The sequence below is a fragment of the Triticum urartu genome, chromosome 2A, assembly GCF_056163025.1.
Source record: "Triticum urartu cultivar PI428250 chromosome 2A, HENAU_Tu73, whole genome shotgun sequence".
In the NCBI taxonomy this organism is placed as follows: Eukaryota; Viridiplantae; Streptophyta; class Magnoliopsida; order Poales; family Poaceae; genus Triticum; species Triticum urartu.
This window is the reverse complement of record NC_141874.1, coordinates 763,721,794-763,745,339: the sequence shown is the minus strand read 5'-3', so window position 1 is coordinate 763,745,339 and position 23,546 is coordinate 763,721,794. Positions and strand designations below refer to the sequence as shown.

The following is a 23,546-nucleotide window of genomic DNA, read 5'->3' as shown; positions in this document are numbered from 1 at the left end:
TTAAGGACTCGAAACCTTCTCGAACAGCGACTAGCTCTCGCCCTATCATGACAGTTAGTTTTAGCATTCTCTACTGAGGTGCTTAGGCCCAGCTCAACTGGGGCACAATCGCAGTAGTTCTCCCAGCGCTACCTTAGCCGATATAGCGGAACGTAAGGTACCAAAACATGGGAGCCGGGCAAACCCAACTATTGACCAAAGACATGATTCGGAGCTGATGCATATAATGCTATAAGATCGGAGGGCCGCACTTGTGAAAGTGTTCGGACTTTTCACGCCGTGTTATGGGGTACTTGAGCCCCTGGCGTATTGGTCGTACCAGAGTGTACGGGTGCATGATGTCATAATTGAACATATGTATTGAAAAATAGTAAATGCAATAATAAGCTGGAGCTGAGCATTGTTTATTAAAAGATTGCTTGTAAAAAGCAGAACGATACAAATAGTGCGATAAGCAAGAGATGGGACTATTTGACATGTCCCTCTCCAGGGGCGATCTGCGAAGCGATATGTAAGACGGGTATTTTGCTCGTTATAGAGACCACCTGGGCATTCGACGTAGCTTTCTGCCTCCCTGGCTGTTGCATCGTGTGTTCGGCGATTGTGCTGCCGGACAGGCCATCCGGAGAGTGGAGTCCTGAAAGTAAGAAAAGAAAAAATGACAAGATCGGGAGCCCCTGGTGTGGTCGAGCCACTTTGTGGGCATGCCGTGGTCGTGCCCCTCCCCTATGCCTAAGGTATTTCCAGAGCGTAATTATGTACGCGTAGTACTGGTTTCGCGAGTTCGCGAGGGCTGGGGTTGGGGGCCGCATTGCTACGCTTGCTTGGAACGTGCCAGACGGTCTTGCTGTAGGTTACTCCGGGCGCGCTTGACGGTGTCCGAACCTTTGTTAGCTGGACTGGAGAATTGCCTTGAGAGGCTACTCTGTACTTCCGCTGCCAGCGCCGCCGTATGCTCCTCCGTTCGGAGAGAGCGTTCGGTGTTTCCGTTGACCGTAATGACTCCCCGAGGGCCTGGCATCTTGAGCTTGAGGTATGCGTAGTGCGGCACCACGTTGAATTTTGCGAATGCGTTTCGTCCGAGCAGTGCATGATAGCCACTGCGGAACGGGACTATGTCGAAGATTAACTCCTCGCTCCGGAAATTATCCAGGGATCCGAAGACCACTTCGAGTGTAACGGAGCCTGTACAGTTGGCTTCTACACCTGGTATGACACCTTTAAAGGTCGTCTTTGTGGGTTTAATCCTTGAGGGATCTATGCCCATTTTTCGCACTGTATCCTGATAAAGTAGGTTCAGGCTGCTGCCGCCGTCCATGAGGACTCTAGTGAGGTGAAATCCGTCAATGATTGGGTCAAGAACCAATGCGGCGAATCCGCCATGACGGATGCTAGTGGGGTGGTCCCTTCGATCAAAAGTGATCGGGCAGGAGGACCATGGGTTGAACGTTGGGGCGACTGGCTCTAACACATATTCGTCCCTGAGTGCACGCTTCCGCTCCCGCTTGGGAATGTGGGTAGCGTATATCATGTTCACCGTCCGCACTTGTGGGGGGAAACCCTTCTGTCCACTATTGTTCAGCGGCCGGGGCTCATCCTCGTCATCGCTATGTAGCCCCTTGTCTCTGTTTTTGGCATGTAACTTGCCTGCCTGCTTGAACACCCAACAATCCTTGTTGGTGTGATTGGCTGGCTTTTCGGGGGTGCCATGTATCTGGCACGAGCGATCGAGTATTCGGTCCAAACTGGACGGGCCCGGAGTATTTCTCTTGAATGGCTTTTTCCGCTGACCGGGTTTAGAGCCTCTGAATCCGGCATTGACTGCCGTATCCTCAGCACTGTCGCCGTTAATGCGGCGCTTGTGCTTGTTGCGACGCGACCTGCCATTGCTGTCCTTGGTATCCGAATTACCAGGGCTCTTGGTCATGTTATTACTATGAGCTAGCCATCTGTCTTCTCCCGCGCAAAAGCGGGTCATGAGTGTCGTGAGGGCGGCCATGGATTTCGGCTTTTCCTATCCTAGGTGCCGGGCAAGCCATTCGTCACGGATGTTATGTTTGAAGGCTAGTAGGGCCTCTGCATCCAGACAGTCGACGATCTGATTTTTCTTGGTCAGGAACCGTGTCCAGAATTATCTGGCCGATTCCTCTGGCTGCTGAATTATGTGGCTTAGGTCATCGGCGTCTGGTGGTCGCACATAGGTGCCCTGGAAATTGTCGAGGAATGCGGCTTCCAGGTCCTCCCAACAACCAATTGATTCTGCTGGCAAGCTGTTAAGCCAATGCCGAGCTGGTCCTTTAAGCTTGAGTGGGAGGTATTTGATGGCGTGTAGATCATCGCCACGGGCCATGTGGATATGAAGGAGATAATCTTCGATCCATACCGCAGGATCTGTTGTGCCATCGTATGATTCGATGTTTACAGGTTTGAAACCCTCTGGGATTTGATGATCCATTACTTCATCTGTGAAGCATAGTGGGTGTGCGGCGCCTCTGTACTGGGCTATATCACGACTTAGCTCGAATGAGCTTTGTCTTCTGCGTTCGGCTCGGCCGGATTTGCTGTATCCGGCGTGACGGTTATCGTCTCGAGTCGTGGGGCGCCCACGCGATCCGTAGATCGATCTTGTTTGCCTAGCCTTGTCCTCCAACATATCACGCAGGTCTAGCGCGTTTCCCCGTTCCTTGGTGTTTTTTGGGCGATGCCGGGGTGCGGCTTGAACGGAGGGCCGTGAGGCCTCTCTGTCATGGCCACGAGGTGGCCGATCGGCCGCGTCATGCGCTGGTGATGTAGGTATAGGTGCTTCCTCCTCTAATCGAGGTAGCAGCCTGCGCTTTTTGAAGCTCTTGGAGGGGCGTTCGAGTTCATACTCTTCGGCCGCCAGGACTTCAGTCCATCTGTCGGCTAGCAAGTCTTGATCAGCTCTAAGCTGTTGCTGTTTTTTCTTGAGCCTGCTCGCCGTGGCCATAAGCCTGCGCTTAAAGCGCTCTTGTTTGGCGGGATCCTCGGGCACGACGAATTCGTCATCGTCGAGGCTTGCCTCGTCTTCGGAGGAAGGCATGTAATTATCGTCCTCCGTCTCCTTGTCTGCCGCTCTCTCATGAGGGTTGGCTTGTCCGTCCTCCTGTGCAGAATCCTGCTGGAGGGGTTGTCTTCGGCACTGTCCGGGGTGTTATTATCTCCCATGCTGGAATCACCGTTTTTGCTTTGGCGGGATTTAGAGTGGCGCCGCTGACGCCGACGTTTAGGCTGCTTCTTGGAGGGGTCATCCTCCGCTGTTCCATCGCCATTGCCATCTTTCGGTGTGTCCACCATGTATATGTCATATGATGAGGTGGCTTTCCAGTGCCCTATAGGCGCTGGTTCCTGTTCGTCTCCTACATCGTCGTCCATACCGTTGATGTCTTCGGAGTCGAAGTCGAGCATGTCGGTTAAATCATCGACAGTGGCTACGAAGTGGGTGGTGGGTGGGCTTTGAATTTCTTCGTCATCCGCATCCCAACCTTGCTGACCATAGTCCGGCCAGGACTCTCCTGATAAAGAGAGAAATTTTAGTGAGTTCAGGATGTCGCCAAAGGGTGAGTGCTGAAAGATGTCCGCGGCTGTGAACTCCATGACCGGCGCCCAATCGGATTCGATTGGCGAGGGCGCGGGGGGCTCGGAGTCCGGAGAGGAGTCCGGCACCTTGGAGGTCAGTTGTTCGAATAAGCAAAGAACTAACTTCATGTTCCTTGCTTTCACGAGGTCATGCTCCATGAAAATAATAGTATCGTCTGCGTATTGTAGGATAGATACCCTACCATCAACTAGATGGGGGATAAGACCACCTACCTGACCATCTTGTTTCGCTCTATCAACAAGCACGGTCAACATATCAACCACAATATTAAAAAGGACCGGTGACATGGGATCACCCTGTCTTAATCCTTTAAGCGTTTGAAAGTAATGACCAATATCATCATTAACTTTAATACTAACGCTACCTCCCTGCACAAAGGATTCGACCTGTTTTCTCCAGGCTTCGTTGCAAAAAAGGCCACTTGACTTTATCGCAGGCCTTTTCAAAATCCACTTTGAAGATCACTCCATCATGTTTCTTCGAGTGGATTTCATGAAGGGTCTCATGCAAGACAACCACCCCCTCTAGGATATGTCGTCCTGGCATGAAAGCGGTCTGTGTTGGCTGCACCACACTGTGCGCAATCTGCGTGAGACGGTTTGTGCCAACCTTCGTGAAAATTTTAAAGCTCACATTGAGCAAACAGATCGGCCTGAATTGCTCAATGCGGACCGCTCCCTCCTTCTTTGGCAGCAAAGTAATATTCGCAAAGTTCAATTTGTAAAGTTGCAGGTGTCCATTAAAGAGGTCATTGAACATAGGCATCAAGTCACCTTTAATGGTACCCCAACACTTCTTATAAAATTCCACTGGAAAACCATCTGGACCAGGAGCTTTGTTGTTTTTCATTTGAGCAATCGCTTCATACACCTCCTTCTCCGAAAAAGGGGCTGTGAGAATCTCATTCTCATCATCTCGAAGTTGAGGTATGTCATCAGCTCTGTCCTCATCCAGGTTGACAAAATTCTCAACTGGAGCCCCGAATAATTGTTTATAGAAATTAGAGATGTAAAGCTTAAGGTTCTCATGGCCAACAATCGTTCCCTCATCTTGTTCAAGTTGAATGATTTTCTTTTTCCTATGTTTTCCATTAGCTATCATGGGGAAAAATTGAGTGTTGTTGTCCCCTTGAACCATTTGGCGCACTTTTGTTCTACGCGCCCACTTCATTTCTTCCTCTCTAAGAAGTTTTGCCAGACTGACCTCAGCCTCTCTCTTAGATACTCGGTCATCTATGGCTAGAGGCACACTCTCTGCCTTAATGTCAAGATCATCAATCAGCTTGAGAAGTCTCTCCTTCTCAAGTCTATAAGCTCCACTATTATTCTTAGCCCAGCCTCTAAGGAACTGTCTAAGATGTCTAATCTTGTATTGCCATCTTTCCTCTGCAGAGGCACCTCTTTGCTCAGCCGCCCACTCCCCTGCTACCAACTCAAGGAAGTCCTCTCTCTCGAACCACGCACTTTCGAAAGAGAAAACACTCTTATTTCCCAAGTGAGTCGCCTCACCTGAATCAACAAGAAGTGGCGTATGATCAGAAACTCCTCTAGGCATTGCCTGCACTGACACGAGAGGAAATTTTTGTTCCCACTCAGCACTCGTGAGAACCCGATCAAGCTTTTCATAAGTCGGGGTAGGAAGATTATTTGCCCAAGTAAATTGCCTACCAGTGAGCGCAATCTCACGTAGGTCCAAACTTTCAATGATCGCGTTAAACATAAAGGACCGTCTGGCATCGAAATTATCATTGTTTTTCTTCTCCCTTCTTCTAATGATGTTGAAATTCCCACCTACCAGAATGGGTAGAGTCTCCCCTCCACAAATTCTGGCAAGATCAGCAAGAAAGTCCGGTTTGAGTTCCGGCTGTGCCGCGCCATACAGAGCCACAAGAGCCCATCTGAATCCGTCCACCTTAGACCGAACATGGAATTTAACAACGAATTCTCCCAAGAAAACATTTAGCACCTCAAAAGTCTCACAATTGACTCCAAGGAGAATCCCACCTGATCTTCCCCGAGGCGGCAAGCAATGCCAGTCAAAATCCAACCCCCCTGATATCGTCCCCAAAAATTGTGATGTGAAGTTGTTACCTCCTGTCTCTAACAGTGCTACAAAATCCAGCTTGTGTTCCCTAGAAGCGTCAGCTAGAAATCTTCATTTAGCCAAGTCCCTCAGACCTCTGCTATTTCAGAAGATACCTTTCATTTTTCATCATGAAATTTCTTTCTAGCTCTAACTCGAGCACTTCGCTGTACTGCAGAAAGATCGTAATTCTTCTGTGTGTTGGTGTTGGCTGTGTGCATTCAAACTACGCATAGGTCGAGTTTGTGCTCATTGTGTCTATCCTCTTGATGCTCTATTTTGAGCTAACAAAATCCACTATTTGTCAAAAAAATCGTAGCCTTGTACTTACCTAGCTGATCTATGGACTCATTGTCATTGACCCAAGGTATTTTGGTTTGCTTTGGGGAGTGAGGAAAAAGCACCCATCACAATAAGACACACAGTGTTCCCCACAAGCAGCATGTGAATGCAGATCTTGTGGCCATGCAAAAAAGGGACACGTTCTCTTGCCCCTTGGCAGGCAGCACCGCACTGACAGCAGTACAGAACGCAATGATCTGACAGCACTACTGCGTGCCACCACGAGCACTTAGTCGGCCAGGTGCACTTGCGGCACTATTCCTCTAACTTATCTTCCATTGCCGTGGACAGGAGGTGTAAAATACCTCGCTCCTTCATTCCAAGCGCCCACCACTTTCCTCGCTGCTTCGTCATAACTTCACGCGTTTACCACTTTCGTCGCTGCTTCCTGCACACTCCCTATTTCACACTCCCTATTAATATCTCCACACGTCTCAGTTCTTGCATTCGCAGTCAGCTACTCCCTCCGTTCCAAATTACTCAACGCTGAAATGGATATATCTAGAACTAAAATACATCTAGATACGTCCATACATGCGACAAGTAATTCGGAACGGAGGAAGTAAATTTCTCATCCATCTGTATACCCTCTCTTCACTTCACCCGCTTAGATCTGCTACCCAAGAACTGAAGTGAAATCGTCGAGGAGAAGGTGACCTCTCCATCTCTCTCTGTCTCTATCTATCGATCTATCATGGCATGGGTTCATGAACCAGTGAACCTCATATTTCCTGGTTTCATTTCTCTGCAGGAAAAGAAAACAATGGGGGAAATGGTAGCATCAGCAGTTGTGCAGGAGGCTGTGAGTGGAGCCTTCTCCTTCCTGTTCAGCAGCCGCAGCAAGAAGGTGTCCCAGGAGTATCTCTTGGAGAGGCTGGAGATGGCTCACATAAGGCTGAATTTGGCGCTCGAGAGGACCAGGATGATGCCCATCACCATCATGGTGTTGCTTTGCCTGAAGAAGTTGAAGGATGTCTCCAAGGAGTGCGGTGATCTGCTCAGCAGGGCGATGGCTCATCAGCAAATGGTACCATATTTACGCAGAAAGATTATGCATACTGTGCTGCCCTCTCTCATTGTCCCAAGTCAAGATGTGTTAGCAGCTCTGTGGTTGGAAGATTTGAGCGGTTTGTCGAGGAAGCCGACAGGTTTGTCAGAGACGTGGAGTCTGGATCTTCCCTTTCCCGCTACAGGTTTCTCAGTTCTCCCATCAGGCATCTTCTTGAAGGCAAGGGTCTCTGGTATCGCATGGTGCGAGGAAGCAAGGTTTTCTCACTACTTATATTCACGGGTTCTGTGGAAGAGTATGGTAGACTTGCATGGCTATCTTTTGATTACAAAGATCGCAAGGCGCCACTTAAAAATTGTGAATTATCCGTGATTCTAAGACTATACGAAAGCACAAACATAGTTGGAATTACCGCAAAATGTCTGCGGTCACTTGGACCTCAATTCAAGTCTTTTGTTGAAGATGCAACTGGGGAACTCACCCAATTACCTACACAAGACGTTTCATATTTCCATTCAGTATGGCTGGAACGCATGGTTGAATTGACTACAGGATGGTGTCCAGACCCATTTTGTTGCATAGCTAATGGGCTCAACAAGCCTTGTGCTAGCAATATCATCTCATCTGAGTTAACATGGCAGATTTCCACAAGAAGCTGTGGCAGTTAAATTTTTCTGCTGCTTTTCAGCTTCTGAGTACTGCTCGCGGAGCTCAAATGAAACTCGTATAAACGCTATAAAGGCTTGGCCACCTCTACAGATAAGACTTGACTTCCTACCTCATCTCCCGTCTGAATTATTAGGAATCTGTAACCATCTCTCGCTTGAATTGTACCAAGACGGAAGTAGCTTACACCAAATGGAGGAGGAAATACAAATAGGGGCAATTGATTGTTTCATCCGTCAACCAGCTGGTTGTCGGCCATGGTTATGCAGATCTAGATGTTTCAAAGCCGATCACAAAAAACTAAGAGGGCCTCAAAGAGAAGGCGCTAGAAGTTCAGACTTGGGAGTAGAGAAAAAGGTTTCTTATTGCTTAATTAGCCTCTATGAGACGGTTTGCTTAGGTGCCAATATTTATCATGGCTTGTAAACATGGAACTGCTTGATATTATGTGCCTATGTTTTGTAAGCCTGCTGGCACTAGATCATTTTTTTAAGGAGGCACTCCTATTTTCTTTGTTAATACAGTTGTGCATTGCTTGCGATTATTCTGAAGTGCATAGCATTAGCAGGTGTTTTTGTGTTGTGTGAAGTTTTTGTGTTTGTTTTAATCACCGGTATGACCCGCACTAATGTTCAAGGGGTCGGATTTGGTGTATGTGGTTGTAGATGCTCTAAGAGCAACTCCAACGCGCCGACCCATTTCGTCCGCGCGTGTCCGTCTGGGTCAAAGCGGACACAAAGTTCGACCCAAAGCACCGATCCAAACCGACGCGCGCCCTCTTTTCGTTCGCTGGGCGACCCATTTTAGGCCCAAATTTGGGCCTCGGTTGCGTCGGCGTGGAAACAAGGAGGACGCGTGCGATGCCCGCCTACTCCTCCCCCTGGTCCGCCACTCGGTGGCACATAGGCCATTCTCTTCCTCCCATCGACAACCAGCACACCCGGCCGCCCCACCCCGTCGCCGGTGCCGCCCAGTTCCGGTGCCCAGGCCCACCATCCGCACCCACATACCTCCCCAGTAGCACGCCACCTTCCAACGCCGCCGCCACCACCACCTTGCCGCCGCAGCTTCCCCAACGTCGCCACTAGCACCACCTCATCCCCGCGCCACCGGCCCTGCCTAAAGCGGGCAAAAGCGCGGTGACCTCGCTCGTCTGATGTCGTTACGCTCGTTGGACGCCGACAGGGCCTGCTACCAGGTCAAGGGGAGGCGCGTGGGTGTTCACCGGCCAACTTCTTCAACGACGTCCGCAAGTTGTTCGACGGTTTGCCACAAGGTACAAATGAACTCTGCCGACGAGTTATTTTTCCACAATTTCATTTACGACTCGAATGATTCTTCATCCGACGATAAGGAGCTTGTGGCCAATGTTCTAGGTCTTGATCTCCGGGTACACTCCACCGTTGAATCACAACCAAGTGAGCTGTCATTTCCTACTCTGGAAGGACTACTTCGAGACACCCAACCCGCTCTTCAAACATCTCCTATTCCGACGCCCTTTCAGTATTTCTAGGCATGTTTTCAACCGTATCCGAGAGGGGGGGGGGTGGCATACGATAAGTATTTCGAGTGCAAGGAGGACGCCCTTGCAAAGATTGGCTTCTCCTCTTATCATAAATGCACTGCGGCTAGTCAGATGCTTGCATACGGAGTTCCCCGTGATCTCATTGATAAGTATGTCCGTATGAGCGAGTTCACGTGCCTAGAGTCCATGTATAGGTTCTGCAAGGCTATGATAGCAATGTTTGGCCATGAGTACTTGAGAGAGCCAAATGCTATAGATACATCCCGCATGTTAGCGATAAATACAAGCAGGGGCTTTCCAGAGATACTTGGTAGTATAGATTGTATGCACTGTGAGTGAAAGAATTACCCTTCTGCTTGGCAAACATAGCAAGCAGAACATCTATAACAAAGTAGTGAAAAAGAGCAAACAGAGTGCAAACATGCCAAGCAGAACATCTACAACAGCAAATACGCAGCACCTTCAGCAAAGCAAACACGCATGATTGCTGGACGCGAGTAGAGCGCAGCCTACAAAAACAGGGCCTGGCTACTATTTATTATTTTGGAAATCATTTATCACAAACTACGTGAATATTTCTGTTCATGTAGTACGACATTTACAGTGAATGATACATCATTTTGGAAAACTTTTACTCCCTCCATCTAAGTGTGTAAGTCATCTTACGAAAACCAAATAATCCCAAAACACTTAGGCACAATACATTAACTCCCTCCCAGTTTCTTGTTTTGTGACATATTAATCAATAAGAGATGTGGGCCGTGCATGCTTTCAATGACTTGAGACTACCAAACATGACATGCAGTGGTTAGTTCATTGCATGCAATGCTATTAATTAGCAAAAAGGCATTAAGTTTTCTTGTTTTCCTCTCCACCTTGGTTGCGGTGTACAACGTAAGATGACTTACACACCTAGACGGAGGGAGTACACATTAAAAAACAAGCAGTAAAACTAAAGGTGAACATTTATCTAGCATATTCTTCTGGTACATTTTGGCAAACGAACAAAATGAAATTATAGGTTTCATTTTCTTTTGACATGAGAATGTTTGTCATACAAAATTGATCGACACAAAATAATGAATTTTATGATAATTGTAAGATCAACACAAGTTCGGTGTTTTCTAATGAATCGGCAGTTGTCCTGCCTATTTCATTGAGATAAGCAATAAAGAGCCTAGTGAGTTTACAATCAAAGTCCTGCATTAGAGACAATAAACAGTAGAAAAAAGACTTACAACTAAGTGGCATATACATTTTCATGGGGGAAGAAAAGCCATATACGTAGATATACCATTTGCCGAAAACAAACATAGATATACAATACTCCCTCCGTTCCATAATGTAGTGCCTATAATTTTTTTGCAAAAGTCAAACATTACAAACTTTGACCATATCTAAAGAGAAAAGTAGGTACATCTAGACTACGAAATGCACATCAATTGATACATCGTGAGTTATATTTTCAGAATGTATATGTTTGGTATTGTATATGTAGACAGTTTTTTCTGTACACTTGGTCAAAGTTGACAAAGTATTTTTACAAAAATCTATAGACACTACATTGTGGAAGTCAACCAAAACGAAGACAACAAAAAGGAGAAAACTCCTGCATGCATAGCATGACGTACATCGCAGGAAAAAAGAAAAACCTTACAGCATCACGTCGTCCTTGGAGGGTAGACGACTGTACAAGTTGAGGAGCAGGTTAGTCCTGCCCCGGAACCACGGCGGCCGTAGGAAGTATAGCACCATCACCATAGCCACCACCCGGAACGGCGTCAAGTACAGGACAGCAGCCAGCACCGGCAAGGGCGTGATGAAGACGGCCGTCAACCTGGGGTCGTGCCAGCACTCCCCATGTGCAGTCGCTCTGGGGTCGAGCAAGAGGAGCAGCGAGTGCAGGCGCTCCCCGTGCGTAGCCAGGTAGCCACTCATCATCTGCACCGTGCCGGCGATGGCCCTCAGGCGATCATACCTCCGACTCACGATGTCATCCGGCTTGGACGTCGGGAACGTGTCGAACTCCTCATCTAGCTCGTCGGGGTACATGTGATCCCTGTACCACCACATCACCGCATCTATGTGCGGGAACGTGTTGAACTCCTCGTCCAGCTCGTCCGTGTGCGACAGCACCGTGTCTATGTGCGGCGGCTGCCGTGGCCGCCAACAATAGTTCCACGTTGCAATCATGATGAAGCATAGGAACACGATGGGCAGGATCAGCTCCGGGGCGCACACCAGCTTCAAAAACACCACGTGCACCAAAATCGTCGTCAGTGGGTTCTTCCACTTGCAGATGCCGTCCAACCATTTGGCGACGGCGGCAACGCCGGAGAAAAGCGAGGTGGTGCGGTGAAAGTTGGCTTTGCTCTTGCGAAGGCTGAACATGTGGGAGTCCACGTCGAGCATGTACTCCACCACCTCGCTACACAGCGGCGGCTCCGCCAGGCCTAGCCGCGTCGCCACCATCTGCATCGCATGGACCCGGAGGTAGTCCAGCTGCGGCACAGAGATGGGGTTCGTGTAGTGCATCCTTGGCAGCAGCGGCCACCCGTACTGCGTCAGCATGTTTACCCTCGCCATGCACGTGAACCGGATGGCGAGGTGGAGCTCCCCCATCTTCTCGAGCCCTCGGGGGCCCAGCGCCATGAGCGGGTAGTGGTGCGTGTACACCCGGTCCGACTCGAGAGTGGTGAGACGGAATCGGACCTTGCCGATCCTCTGGTCATTGCCTCCTTCGCCATGGTGGAGGTGCTTGTTGTCGAAGACGGCCACAACGAGGGCGGTGCTGAGGTCGAACACCTCCCAAGTGTACTGCTCATTCCAGCAGCGTGCGCGTGCGCACCCACTTGGCGCCGTACTTAGCCACGCAGTAAGGGTTCTTGTTGCCGCCCAGGCCGCGGGCGCTGAGGATGCCTACCTTGAGGAAGCCGATGGCGCTCTTCCGGAGCTTATTAGTCGCCGGCAGCAGGTCGTTGCTGTAGTTATTTGACTCGAGCACATGGTAGGATGTCTCCAGGCTCATCTTCAGGCGGATCTTGCAGACCAACGCGTCGTGCACGTGCAGCTCGAACCATTTCGGTGGCACCGACTTCGCCAGGTCGTTGCGCGGCACGTACCGCGACGACACAGGGATGACGATGCGGCCGATGGGATCGTCTGCCCCGGTGGCAACCATCTCCTCCACGGTCACCACCAGCGGGTCCTCGAACGGTTCGCTGGCCACGAACATGAACTCCTCGTTCCACGTCTGGTTCGCCCACCCCCGCGGCTGCCCCGGCCTGGTCCGCCGGATCTGGCTGCCCAACTGCATCGCGGCGATGACCGGCTCGATGGACCGGCCCTTCTCAACCGCGATCACAGCGATAACCGCGACCTTAAGGTACATGAGCTTGGGCGAGTAGTATACAGTGGAACGCGTGTTGGTGAGCCGCTCCTCAGACATCGAATGCGCGTCCGAGTGCCACGCCTCTGGGAATGCTTCGTCCGCCTGCGTGCCGAACCAGACAGCGAGCATGATCTCGCCGAGGTCATGGCCGTGCCAGAACCCATCGGAATCCGACAGAATGTACCACTGCGGGGCCAGCGGGCTGTCGGGCGGCAGGCCGCCAGGGATGTAAGACACGTTGAAGACAACGCGGCCGACGAAATCGTTGCAGAGCGTGTCCTTGCCCTTGACGATGACCTCCAGCCGGTTGGACTGCACGTGGGCGAAGGAGAAGGCGAACTTCTGCCGCCACACCGGGTTGTGGGTCTTCCCCGGGTGCGACGTGACACCCTTGAAGTTTCCCAGCTTCACCTCCACGTACGGGTCCAGCACGCGGGTGATGTCCATCGTCCACAGGTCCCGCGCCTTGACCACGCTCACGTACAGGAACGACATCGGTTCCACCATGTCGTACGTGGACGCCATCGTCGTCGCCGCCATGGCCACGCCGCTCCGGCCGAGCCTCGCCGGCGTCTTTGCTATTCCGGGGGGTTGCGGCTTGACCACCGTCTGGCCCGGCGCCGCCATAGCGTGGAGCGTGGCATCCCGAGCTTGAGAGGAGGCGGACACGGAGCGGAAAACGCGAGGCTCGTCTTTGCTATTCCCCTTGGATTCGACCGCCGGGGCACGTAAGGTCGAAGCAACAGGATCGGATGGGGCGGCCGCAAATGCTTCGTGACGATCATCTCGGGGAGCAGGATCCGCCGCTACGGGGTCGGTAGGGGGCGGCATGACGACCGTCTGGCCCACCGACGGATGCGCGCCTCTCTCAGCCACCCCTGAGCTAGAATAGGCAGCCTCCCCCGTCTGGATATACTTAATAAACAAAGCAAAGAGAACAACAATTAGCACAGCTACTACGAATAATGGTACACCTACGAAACGGCACTTACGTAAACTAAGTAATTTGCTAAAATGCTAATTAAACTGCCACCCTGATTTCAAGGGTGGGTCCGTGCCCCCAACTAATGACGAATTAAACTGCCAAATCATCAATTACGTAAGGTACATAAGAATCCCTACGTAGAGTTCTAGGAAAAGACAGAGTACATACATAGTATACCTATGGAATTGTGCGGCCAAACTTTTCCGACTTTGACTAGTAAAGTTGCACATTCAATATATAGTTTTCATAATTTTAGAATAGCATATTTCATCATATACAATGTAAAGTGATAGTCAAAGCATTGGAGTTTACGCAAAAACCTAAACATCATGTGTTTTAGAATGATGAGGGTATTTGTTTCATTTAGAAATAATTAAATGGTATGAAAATATATCTCATAATTGATACCGTAATGGTGTTTTTTGTTCCTAACCATTTCCATATTAATAGTCAAAAAGATGTTTAGTTGACAAAAAATATATAACTACTAGTCTTATGAATCAGAGGTAGCATGAAGAAAAGGTTCTAGTGTCGAAACAAGGATGTGCGACTAAAGCAACTAACGTCATGGGACTCCCTGACCATGTTCCTTGAGCACCAAAGCCCATATCTAACAGCTCAAATGGTTCTAGTGCAAGGATACGAGAGGTATCTATAGTAAAAATAAATCGAGAGAGTACATAAATGGAGAAATATATATACTCAAATTTTGAACATGCCTGGATACTTTCCATTTCGTCAAGCCTGTCAATTATATCTTGCACACTAGCTGGTCTCTTCTTTGGATTGAATTTTACGCACTGTAAAGCTGCCTCGTAGCATATTCATATTTGTTGACATAGTGTGTCTCGTTGTGATCCCTCCAACCTATCACTCCAACTTTCAAGTACCTAAAAGATTGATCAACAACATGTTTCTATATAGGAAACTCAAATATGTATAGTATGTATATTCCACATACATTCAAGTATCAAACTAATAGCGTAAATTCTCGAAAAAGTAAAATATGTCCCAATAGATCCAAATAAGATCCATCACCGTGGAAAATTGTAAATTACACTTTCAGGTTCGATCGAAACAAGAAGAAATATAAGTTAAAATCCATCTAGCAAATGATAACCAATGTGATTATGTTTAGTTTTCTGCCTTCTTACTTTCTGTATTTTCATATACTTTTTTAGTAGTTGAAGGTTTCTCCAAAGACTTGGTGTACTTCTATACAATTTAAGATTATATTTAATCGCAATAATAACAAAGTTCATGTTTTACCATAGTAAATACTCACTCCTTTCCAAAATAAGTGTCGAACTAAAACCATGACACTTATTTTGGAAGGGCCGGAGTAGTAATTTTACCTTAATTTTCTGGGTGGTTGGACTGGTGAAGGAGTGGGGGGAGGGCTGATGCTGTGTTCATTCTTTTGCATCCAAATTGTGCTTTCCAATACTAGGTGTGCTTCCAGAAATGATATTATGCAATATCTCAAACAAAAATATAATGATAATATGTGAAGTAGAAGCATGCCAATTATTTTAAAACCGACCCTTCTTAGCCAAAATATATGTTGTGATTTATATTTGAATTAATGGCATATTCTTACGTCCTCGGTGTCTCGATGCCCTTTCTGTCCGGTCAGTATTTCTATGATAATGACACCAAGACTATACAAGTCAGTGCTGCATGAGATTACACCCCTTTCACGATGTTCTGGTGCAAAATATCCCCTGTATGAAAATATAAAATTATAATCAATTAATTGCAGAGAGAGTGCACTTTAATCACAGCGTACAAAATACTGAACTTTCAAGAGAAGTTCGCTGGCTTACATTGTTCCTAATAAAGTTTTTGTAATATCCCGACTTTGACTTTCGTCGAAGCATCTTGATAGTCTGAAATCAGAAATTTTCGGTACCGTATTATCGTCGAGTAGTATATTGGCGGGTTTCAGATCCAAGTGAATAATATGATTTTCATGAAGGTGCTGTAGACCCTCACAAATCCCTTTGATTATATTATAGCACGTTCGCCACTCACGACGTGCATCTATAAAGGGGAGAGGAGAGACCAGGTTTATGATTTGAGATACTTGATATTATATGGCACATTACACTATTTGTAGTATACGAATGAAGTAAATTAGAGAAATGTAAGGGGCCACATGTTCGTACCTTTGATATACTTATCAAGACTCCCTTTAGGTGCATACTCGAAGCAAAGCAATCTGTTGTGGACATCTGCCATGACAAATTTTCCTTCATACCATGCCATATTTCCTTGTCTATCAGCACAATAGCCCAGAAATCTTACTACATTCTTGTGCTTTACCCGCATGAGGCATTCAACCTCTCGGTGAAATTCCCTTTCATCCATAAAAGCATCACACAACTTCTTCACAGCGACCGCTCTGTCACCAAGATTGCCCTGCTTTGGGGTCATGCATGCCTTGTTAGCAGAGCATCGGTTTGGGTTACAAAATCAAGCGTTATTAAGATTGGAACACTGGTGCCATGTACACTACCTTATAAACCACTGCAAATCCACCATGTCCAATCTCCTGCTCTTCAGAGAAATCACCCGTGATTTCCTCCAAAAGGGATAATGCCAGGGCCTTGGGCTCTGCGGTTTCATCAACTAACATCTGCTCTAGGTCAATTCGCATGGTACTAGCTTTGTGTTCCATTTGCGGCCAGTAGGAATTTAACTGGAAACAGGAGCAAACTTATGTATGTATGAGCCTACTAGCTGCTAGATACAAATCCCAATTATTCAGGTATATGCAGCACCGAACAGATTAAGATCACTCACCTATATATTATTATGCAAACAGAAAGCGGTGATTTTGATTTTTACAAGGCGGTCGCCAGCTGCAAATTGGTGGAAAATTGACCTTCCAGACAGCTGCGATCAACGATGTATATAATCGCATGCAGCAGATCCCCGTAAGCAGCAGCAGCAGCAGCTTCTCAAACTGAAGATAGCGGGAAGACCATCTGCAAAAGCAACCAATCTACATGTATATATATACATCTCAGATCTCACACAAGAGAAAAGAAAGTGATAATAGCTATTACCTGGCCAAGCCTTGGTGCTGTCTACTGAAGGCACGATCGAGCTTCAGATTTAATTACCTGTCTCGTGAAGGAGGGGATTGGGTACTGAGAGAGGAGTACACGCTGTGCAAATAAGTGAACTGCCTCTGGATGAACATGTGTGTGTGTGTGTGTGTGCGTGTGGTACCAACAGCATCCATCGTGATATAATGGCATCCTGGAGAGGTTTGGCGGCTGGGCCGACGAAATAGTCTACGACGCGAACGTGTGAAATCAATGCAGATACGGATGGATGACAAGTCTTCTTCCAGGTTGGAATACAAACGCGGATGATATTTTTCAACACAGGATGGATTTTGTTAGCGTAAAATGGAGCATCAAGAGGACAGAAACACTATAAGCATACACCTGACCTCTGGATAGCTACTATGCACATAGCTAATAAGCAACTAGTAAAGTCATAAAAGACCAAATCTATGTGTAGGCAACAAAAAAAAACAAAAAGTAATTAAAGCGTTTAGATATTTACATTGAAACTGCGGATGATAATCAGTCACTAATATGAATCAAGTACGGAACATCCCAAGCTTCTTCTGTAGATATTAATGTTAAAAGTGCATATGAGAGTTTCTAAGCACTTTATAGTACAACAAACTAACTGTAAATTTGCATTCCATGAGAAAGTATCGATGTCATTATTTAACCGCGAGGATGTGACACTATTTAACTCATTACAAGCGGAGTCAATTTTTAAAGGTGCCAAGTGCATGCCGCGCTTTGTAGATTTTTTGTGTGGAGAAAGGTCTACGTGTCAGCTCAGTTTCATTCATTTTCGAAAAGAGGGGGCGTGGTGCACCATTGCTCGTCATTTGAACTCTGAAGCACATGGAAAGCCACAAGAAGTTTTCCTCGTCTCATTCATTACCCTTTTTATTTTGTGCGAGGATCATTCATAACCCATGACTATGTCTTCTCTCATAAATTGATGAAATGGACAAAAAATTGATTGATCAACCTTCAACCATGTTTGATTGATATAAATAAATTAGTACGTGATGGAGACATACACCGATGGGACTCGTTCGAGAAAAAACGAAGAGCGTAAGATTAGCTAGTTGGTCAAAACATGAGTACAGCGTTTTGGTACAGAGGCGACACTGGTCCCGGATCTGAACCTTCGGCATTGCTCTCCTCACCCGTTCACACCACCTCTCCCTCCCTCTCTCTAAATCTTATACGACCTGGGTCGTATGCCCCCTGTCGTGAGACCCGCATTAGCTGTTGACAACTGGCAAACGAATCTCAAAGCACCCTCCCCTTCTTCCACCTCTGGCTTCGCTCTCTCCTCTTTCTTATTCACCGGCGGCCATTATTCTCCAGACTTCCACAGGCTCGCCGTCGGTCCGAGGGCGTAGATGACGTGCAGTTTCATTAAAAAAGGCCGTCCGCCTCCCTGTGGCGTTTCCTCGTGGACTCCATATATCTTGTGGCGCCGGAATCTTGCGGATCCTGCTCGACTTTTGCACGGGTTCGCCCTCAACGGCGACGGCGGAGCAGCTCATGCTGATGGTGGCCATTGGACCCGAGCATGGCAGGGACTCTAGCATGGACGGTTGGTGCTGGAAGGGGCGACATGGGAGGGAGAATTTGCGCGTAGCTTTTTGTCTTTGAAATAAAAAAATAAGGTTGTAATAACGAAACTGACATTTTATTTTCCTTGCTGTCAGGGCGTAGGACTGCAGCGAGGGAGTGCTCTGATATGTTATGGCTCCTGTTGGTGCTACTTGGTGGTGCTAGCTGCTCGAGGGGAGGGGAGAGAGAGAAATCAGAGGGGAGATTGAAGTCAGAGGTGGAAGAAAGTGGGAGGGTGCTTTGAGATTTGTTTTGCCAACTGTCAGTAGAGGGAGCGGGTCTCACGACGGGGACGTACGACCCAGGTCGTATAAGATTTTTCCCCCCTCTCTCATGTCCAATGGTGAGGTCTCCTCCGGAAGCACCGACTACGTCCACGTCTGCTCCTGCGAGGCCTCAGCCTTTTGGCGAGAGGAGAGGGGGAAGCCAACACTAGTAGGAAACGGGTCAATAGTCCCGGTTCATAAGGGCCTTTAGTCCCAGTTGTGCAATCGACACTAAGGAATCGGGACTAAACCCCCCCCCCCCCCCCCCCCCCTCCTTTTAGTCTCATTCGTGCCATGAACCGAAACTAAAAGGGCTCCACATGGCCCATGTGAGGCGCTTAGGCAGGCTCTGCCGAGCGCCGGGGTTTAGGGTTTTTTTAAGGAGGGGTTTAGGGGTTTTATTTTGTGTTTCCCCCTTTTCTTTTTCTGTTTATCATTCAATTCTTTTATACTTACGGTTTTCATTCTTATTTTATGTTTTCCATTCAACTCGATGCTAGCTACTACATATAGCAATGAAGGAACTATTACACAACATCGTCATGAATATAGAGAGAAGCGACCTCTCTTTCTTCGTGCTTGGTCCAACAACAAGTTTTCGTACGACGCTAGTACATATAGTACACGTTCATGCACATATATATATATATATATGTATGTATTATATATTACAATTTCTAATATCTAATTACCAAAATCGCATTCCAAGTCTATGTGGTATTCTCCGTCTTTAGGTATGACCTCTTCAACAAACCGCCAATTCCTCTTGAATTGATCGTATGCAATCCTTTGATAGGAGTTTGTCCCGCTTCCGTGGATCTAATTTAAAGAAGATGGTCAATATATACACATGAATGAAACTGAACATAATTGATGGTAATAACAAATATTACAAAAAAATCACAGTGATGGAAAAATCACAGTGTATGTAACTTCTGGGGGTCCGAATTGTGATGGAAAAAATCACAGTGTATGTAACTTCTGGGGGTTCGCAATGGAGTAAATGCAAAAAAACGTCTTTAATTCACCGACCGAATATTCCGTTAAGAACGCTATCTTTCGGCTTCACCCAGTCTGAGGTAGACATCCGGATGACCCGCCAGTAACAATCGTAGAGGTGCTCCCTTTATGCCTAGCCAAACTAACGGGAACGTAGGGCATAAGCACAGGAGTCAGGTAACCCAGCTTGGCCAAAACTTAAGTCATATCGATGCATATAATGGAGAAGAAAAGGTACATATGGAAGAACTCATATGTGGAGAGCTTGATGCTCGAGGAATAATAATAAAAAGCTTCTGCCCAAGAAGGCCCCAGGTATAATGGACATACATATTTTAAAGATGTGTGTGTCAGGGTGTGCGTTCTAGCCGTACCAAAGCTTTAAAGCGAGAAAGGAAAAAGTAATCGAAAAAGAGAGAAAAATAATGAAACTAGAGGGGAGAAGGAGACGAACAAGGAGTTCGGCGCTAGGCATAGAATCTTCGGAGTCTGGCCGCGTTCCAGGTGTCTCGAGGCGATTGTCTGATGCATCACGAACACGGTACGCTCCACCGGTGAGACCTTCGTCAATTATGAAGGGACCCTCCCATTTGGGCTTGATTGTGTCATTTTTCTTCTCAGGCAGGCGTAGAACGAGTTCGCCAACGTTGTAAGTCTTGGTCCGTACTTCTCCGCTTTGATATCTTCGAGCCAGCTGTTGGTAAAATGCCGAACGGGCTTTTGCGACATCGCGCTCCTCCTCCAGGGCATCTAGGCTGTCCTGCCGATCAAGCTCGGCTTCTCTCTCTTCGTACATACGCACTCGAGGTGAGTCGTGAATAATATCACAGGGCAACACGACCTCTGCGCCATACACCATGAAGAAAGGTGTGTATCTGGTAGTACGGTTGGGCGTGGTCCGCAGCCCCCAGAGTACGGAGTCGAGCTCCTCAACCCAGTGCTTGTCTGATTCTTTCAAAGACCGCACTAGTCTAGGCTTGATGCCGCTCATAATAAGACCATTGGCTCGTTCGACTTGACCGTTGGTTTGCGGGTGGTAGACAGAGGCGTAATCAAGTTTAATGCCCAGATTATTACACCAGGTTTTTACCTCATCGGCTGTGAAGTTAGAGCCGTTGTCGGTGATGATGCTGTGTGGGACACCATAACGGTGCACAACACCAGATATGAAGCCTATCACCGGGCCGGACTCAGCCGTTTTGATCGGTTTAGCCTCTATCCACTTAATGAATTTGTCCACCATAACCACCAGATATATTTTCTTAGGGCTTTCCCCTTTAAGGGGTCCAACCATATCCAGTCCTCAGAACGCGGAAGGCCAAGTGATCGATGGGGATAGTTTGTAAGGCAGTTGGGGGCATGTGGCTTTGGTTGGCGAAGAGTTGGCACCCGGCGCAGCGTTGGACAAGGTCCTGCACATCTGCTCGGACCATCGGTCAATAAAACCCTGTGCGGAAGGCCTTGCTAACAAGGGCCCGGGCTGCAGCGTGGTGTCCGCCTAGACCAGCGTGAATTTCTGTCAAAAGTGCCGCCCCTCCTCCTTGGAGATACATCTTTGAAGCACTCCGGTAGTACTTTTCTTCTAGAGCTCTCCGTCGTGAACCTTGTAGGCCTTCGAGCTCCGGACAATGCGGCGGGCCTCATTCTGGTCTTCGGGCAGCTCCTTCCTATTAATGTAGGCCAAGAAGGGTTCGGTCCATGGGGCAATGACTGCCATAACTGAAGGAAATATGCCCTAGAGGCAACAATAAAGCTATTATTTATTTCCTTAATTCATGATAAATGTTTATTATTCATGCTAGAATTGTATTAACCGGAAAGATAATACATGTGTGAATACATAGACAAACAGAGTGTCACTAGTATGCATCTACTTGACTAGCTCATTAATCAAAGATGGTTATGTTTCCTAACCATAGACAAAGGAGTTGTTATTTGATTAATGGGATCACATCATTAGGTGAATGATCTGATTGACTTGACCCATTCCGTTAGCTTAGCACTTGATCGTGTTGTTTGTTGCTATTGCTTTCTTCATGACTTATACATGTTCCTATGACTATGAGATTATGCAACTCCCGTTTACCGGAGGAACACTTTGTGTGCTACCAAATGTCACAACGTAACTGGGTGATTATAAAGGTGCTCTACAGGTGTCTCCAAAGGTACATGTTGGGTTGGCGTATTTCGAGATTAGGATTTGTCACTCCGATTATCCGAGAGGTATCTCTGGGCCCTCTCGGTAATGCACATCACTTAAGCCTTGCAAGCATTGCCACTAATGAGTTAGTTGCGGGATGATGTATTACGGAACGAGTAAAGAGACTTGCTGGTAACGAGATTGAACTAGGTATTTGATACCGACGATCGAATCTCGGGCAAGTAACATACCGATGACAAAGGGAACAACGTATGTTGTTATGCGGTCTGACCAATAAAGATCTTCGTAGAATATGTAGGAGCCAATATGAGCATCCAGGTTCCGCTATTGGTTATTGACCGGAGACGTGTCTCGGTCATGTCTACATTGTTCTCGAACCGTAGGGTCCGCACGCTTAACGTTACGATGACAGTTTCATTATGAGTTTATGCATTTTTATGTACCGAAGGTTGTTCGGAGTCCCGGATCTGATCATGGACATGACGAGGAGTCTCGAAATGGTCGAGACATAAAGATCGATATATTGGAAACCTATATTTGGATATCGGAATCGTTCCGGGTGAAATCGGGATTTTACCGGAGTACCGGGGGGTTACCGGAACCCTCCCCGGGGGTTAATGGGCCTTCATGGGCCCTAAGGGAGAAGAGGAAAGGAGGCCAGAGGGGGCTGCGTGCCCCTTCCCTCCCTGGTCCGAATAGGACAAGGAGAGGGGGGCTGCGTGCCCCTTCCCTCCCTGGTCCGAATAGGACAAGGAGAGGGGGGCAGCGCCCCCCCTTTCCTTTCCCTCTTCCTCCTCTTTCCCCCCTTCTCCTTCTCCAATTAGGAAAAGAGGGAGTCCTACTCCCGGTGGGAGTAGGACTCCCCCCCTGGCACGCCCAACCTGGCCGGCCGCCCCCTCCCCTTGGCTCCTTTATATACGGGGGCAGGGGGGCACCCTAGAACACACAAGTTGATCTTCGTGATCGTTCCTTAGCCGTGTGCGGTGCCCCCCTCCACCATATTCCACCTCGGTCATATCGTTGCAGTGCTTAGGTGAAGCCCTGCGTCGGTAGTACATCAAGATCGTCACCACGCCGTCGTGCTGACGGAACTCTTCCCCAAAGCTTTGCTGGATCGGAGCCCGGGGAGCGTCATCGAGCTGAACATGTGCCAAGAACTCAGAGGTGCCGGAGTAACGGTGCTTGGATCGGTTGGACCGGGAAGACGTACGACTACTTCCTCTACGTTGCATCAACGCTTCCGCTTAGGTCTACGAGGGTACGTAGACAACACTCTCCCCTCTCGTTGCTATGCATCACCATGATCTTGCGTGTGCGTAGGAATTTTTTTGAAATTACTACGTTCCCCAATAGTGGCATCCGAGCCTAGGTTTTTATGGTTTGATGTTATATGCACGAGTAGAACACAAGTGAGTTGTGGGCGATATAAGTCATACTGCTTACCAGCATGTCATACTTTGGTTCGGCGGTATTGTTGGATGAAGCGGCCCGGACCGACATTACGCGTAAGCTTACGCGAGACTGGTTCTACCGCCGTGCTTTGCACACAGGTGGCTAGCGGGTGTCAGTTTCTCCAACTTTAGTTGAACCGAGTGTGACTACGCCCGGTCCTTGCGAAGGTTAAAATAGCACCAACTTGACAAACTATCGTTGTGGTTTGATGCGTAGGTAAGATTGGTTCTTGCTAAGCCCGTAGCAGCCACGTAAAACTTGCAACGACAAAGTAGAGGACGTCTAACTTGTTTTTGCAGGGCATGTTGTGATGTGATATGGTCAAGACATGATGCTAAATTTTATTGTATGAGATGATCATGTTTTG

General features: G+C 47.8%; 1 protein-coding gene and 2 pseudogenes across 5 annotated transcripts; 1 reads left to right on the top strand and 2 right to left on the bottom strand.

Annotated features, from left to right (window-relative positions):
* The first annotated feature begins 6,794 nt into the window (after window positions 1–6,794).
* On the top strand, window positions 6,795–8,132 carry LOC147988028 (uncharacterized; annotated as a pseudogene).
* A 2,382-nt stretch (window positions 8,133–10,514) lies between these two features.
* On the bottom strand, window positions 10,515–16,842 carry LOC147988026 (FT-interacting protein 7-like). Of its 5 annotated transcripts, none has more exons than XM_087545601.1 (8): window positions 16,691–16,842; window positions 16,425–16,609; window positions 16,138–16,320; window positions 15,788–16,040; window positions 15,446–15,508; window positions 15,220–15,343; window positions 14,339–14,509; window positions 10,515–13,540 (listed from the first exon to the last, which is right to left on the bottom strand). In XM_087545601.1, exon 8 carries the CDS (start codon window positions 11,893–11,895, stop codon window positions 10,897–10,899), a length of 999 nt encoding a protein of 332 aa, XP_087401727.1. In that variant the 5' UTR covers window positions 11,896–13,540; window positions 14,339–14,509; window positions 15,220–15,343; window positions 15,446–15,508; window positions 15,788–16,040; window positions 16,138–16,320; window positions 16,425–16,609; window positions 16,691–16,842; the 3' UTR covers window positions 10,515–10,896. The 5 variants fall into 5 exon arrangements, with proteins under 5 accessions (XP_087401727.1, XP_087401730.1, XP_087401729.1 ...); XM_087545604.1 differs by having other exon boundaries at window positions 14,339–14,498; XM_087545603.1 differs by having other exon boundaries at window positions 14,339–15,343; window positions 15,788–16,043.
* Window positions 12,065–13,465, bottom strand: LOC147988027 (multiple C2 domain and transmembrane region protein 6 pseudogene; annotated as a pseudogene).
* Window positions 16,843–23,546: the final 6,704 nt, after the last annotated feature.

What these genes read in the sequence shown, in the direction of transcription:
- LOC147988026 (XM_087545603.1), bottom strand. Translation starts at nt 11,895, where the DNA reads ATGGCGCTGGGCCCCCGAGGGCTCGAGAAGATGGGGGAGCTCCACCTC.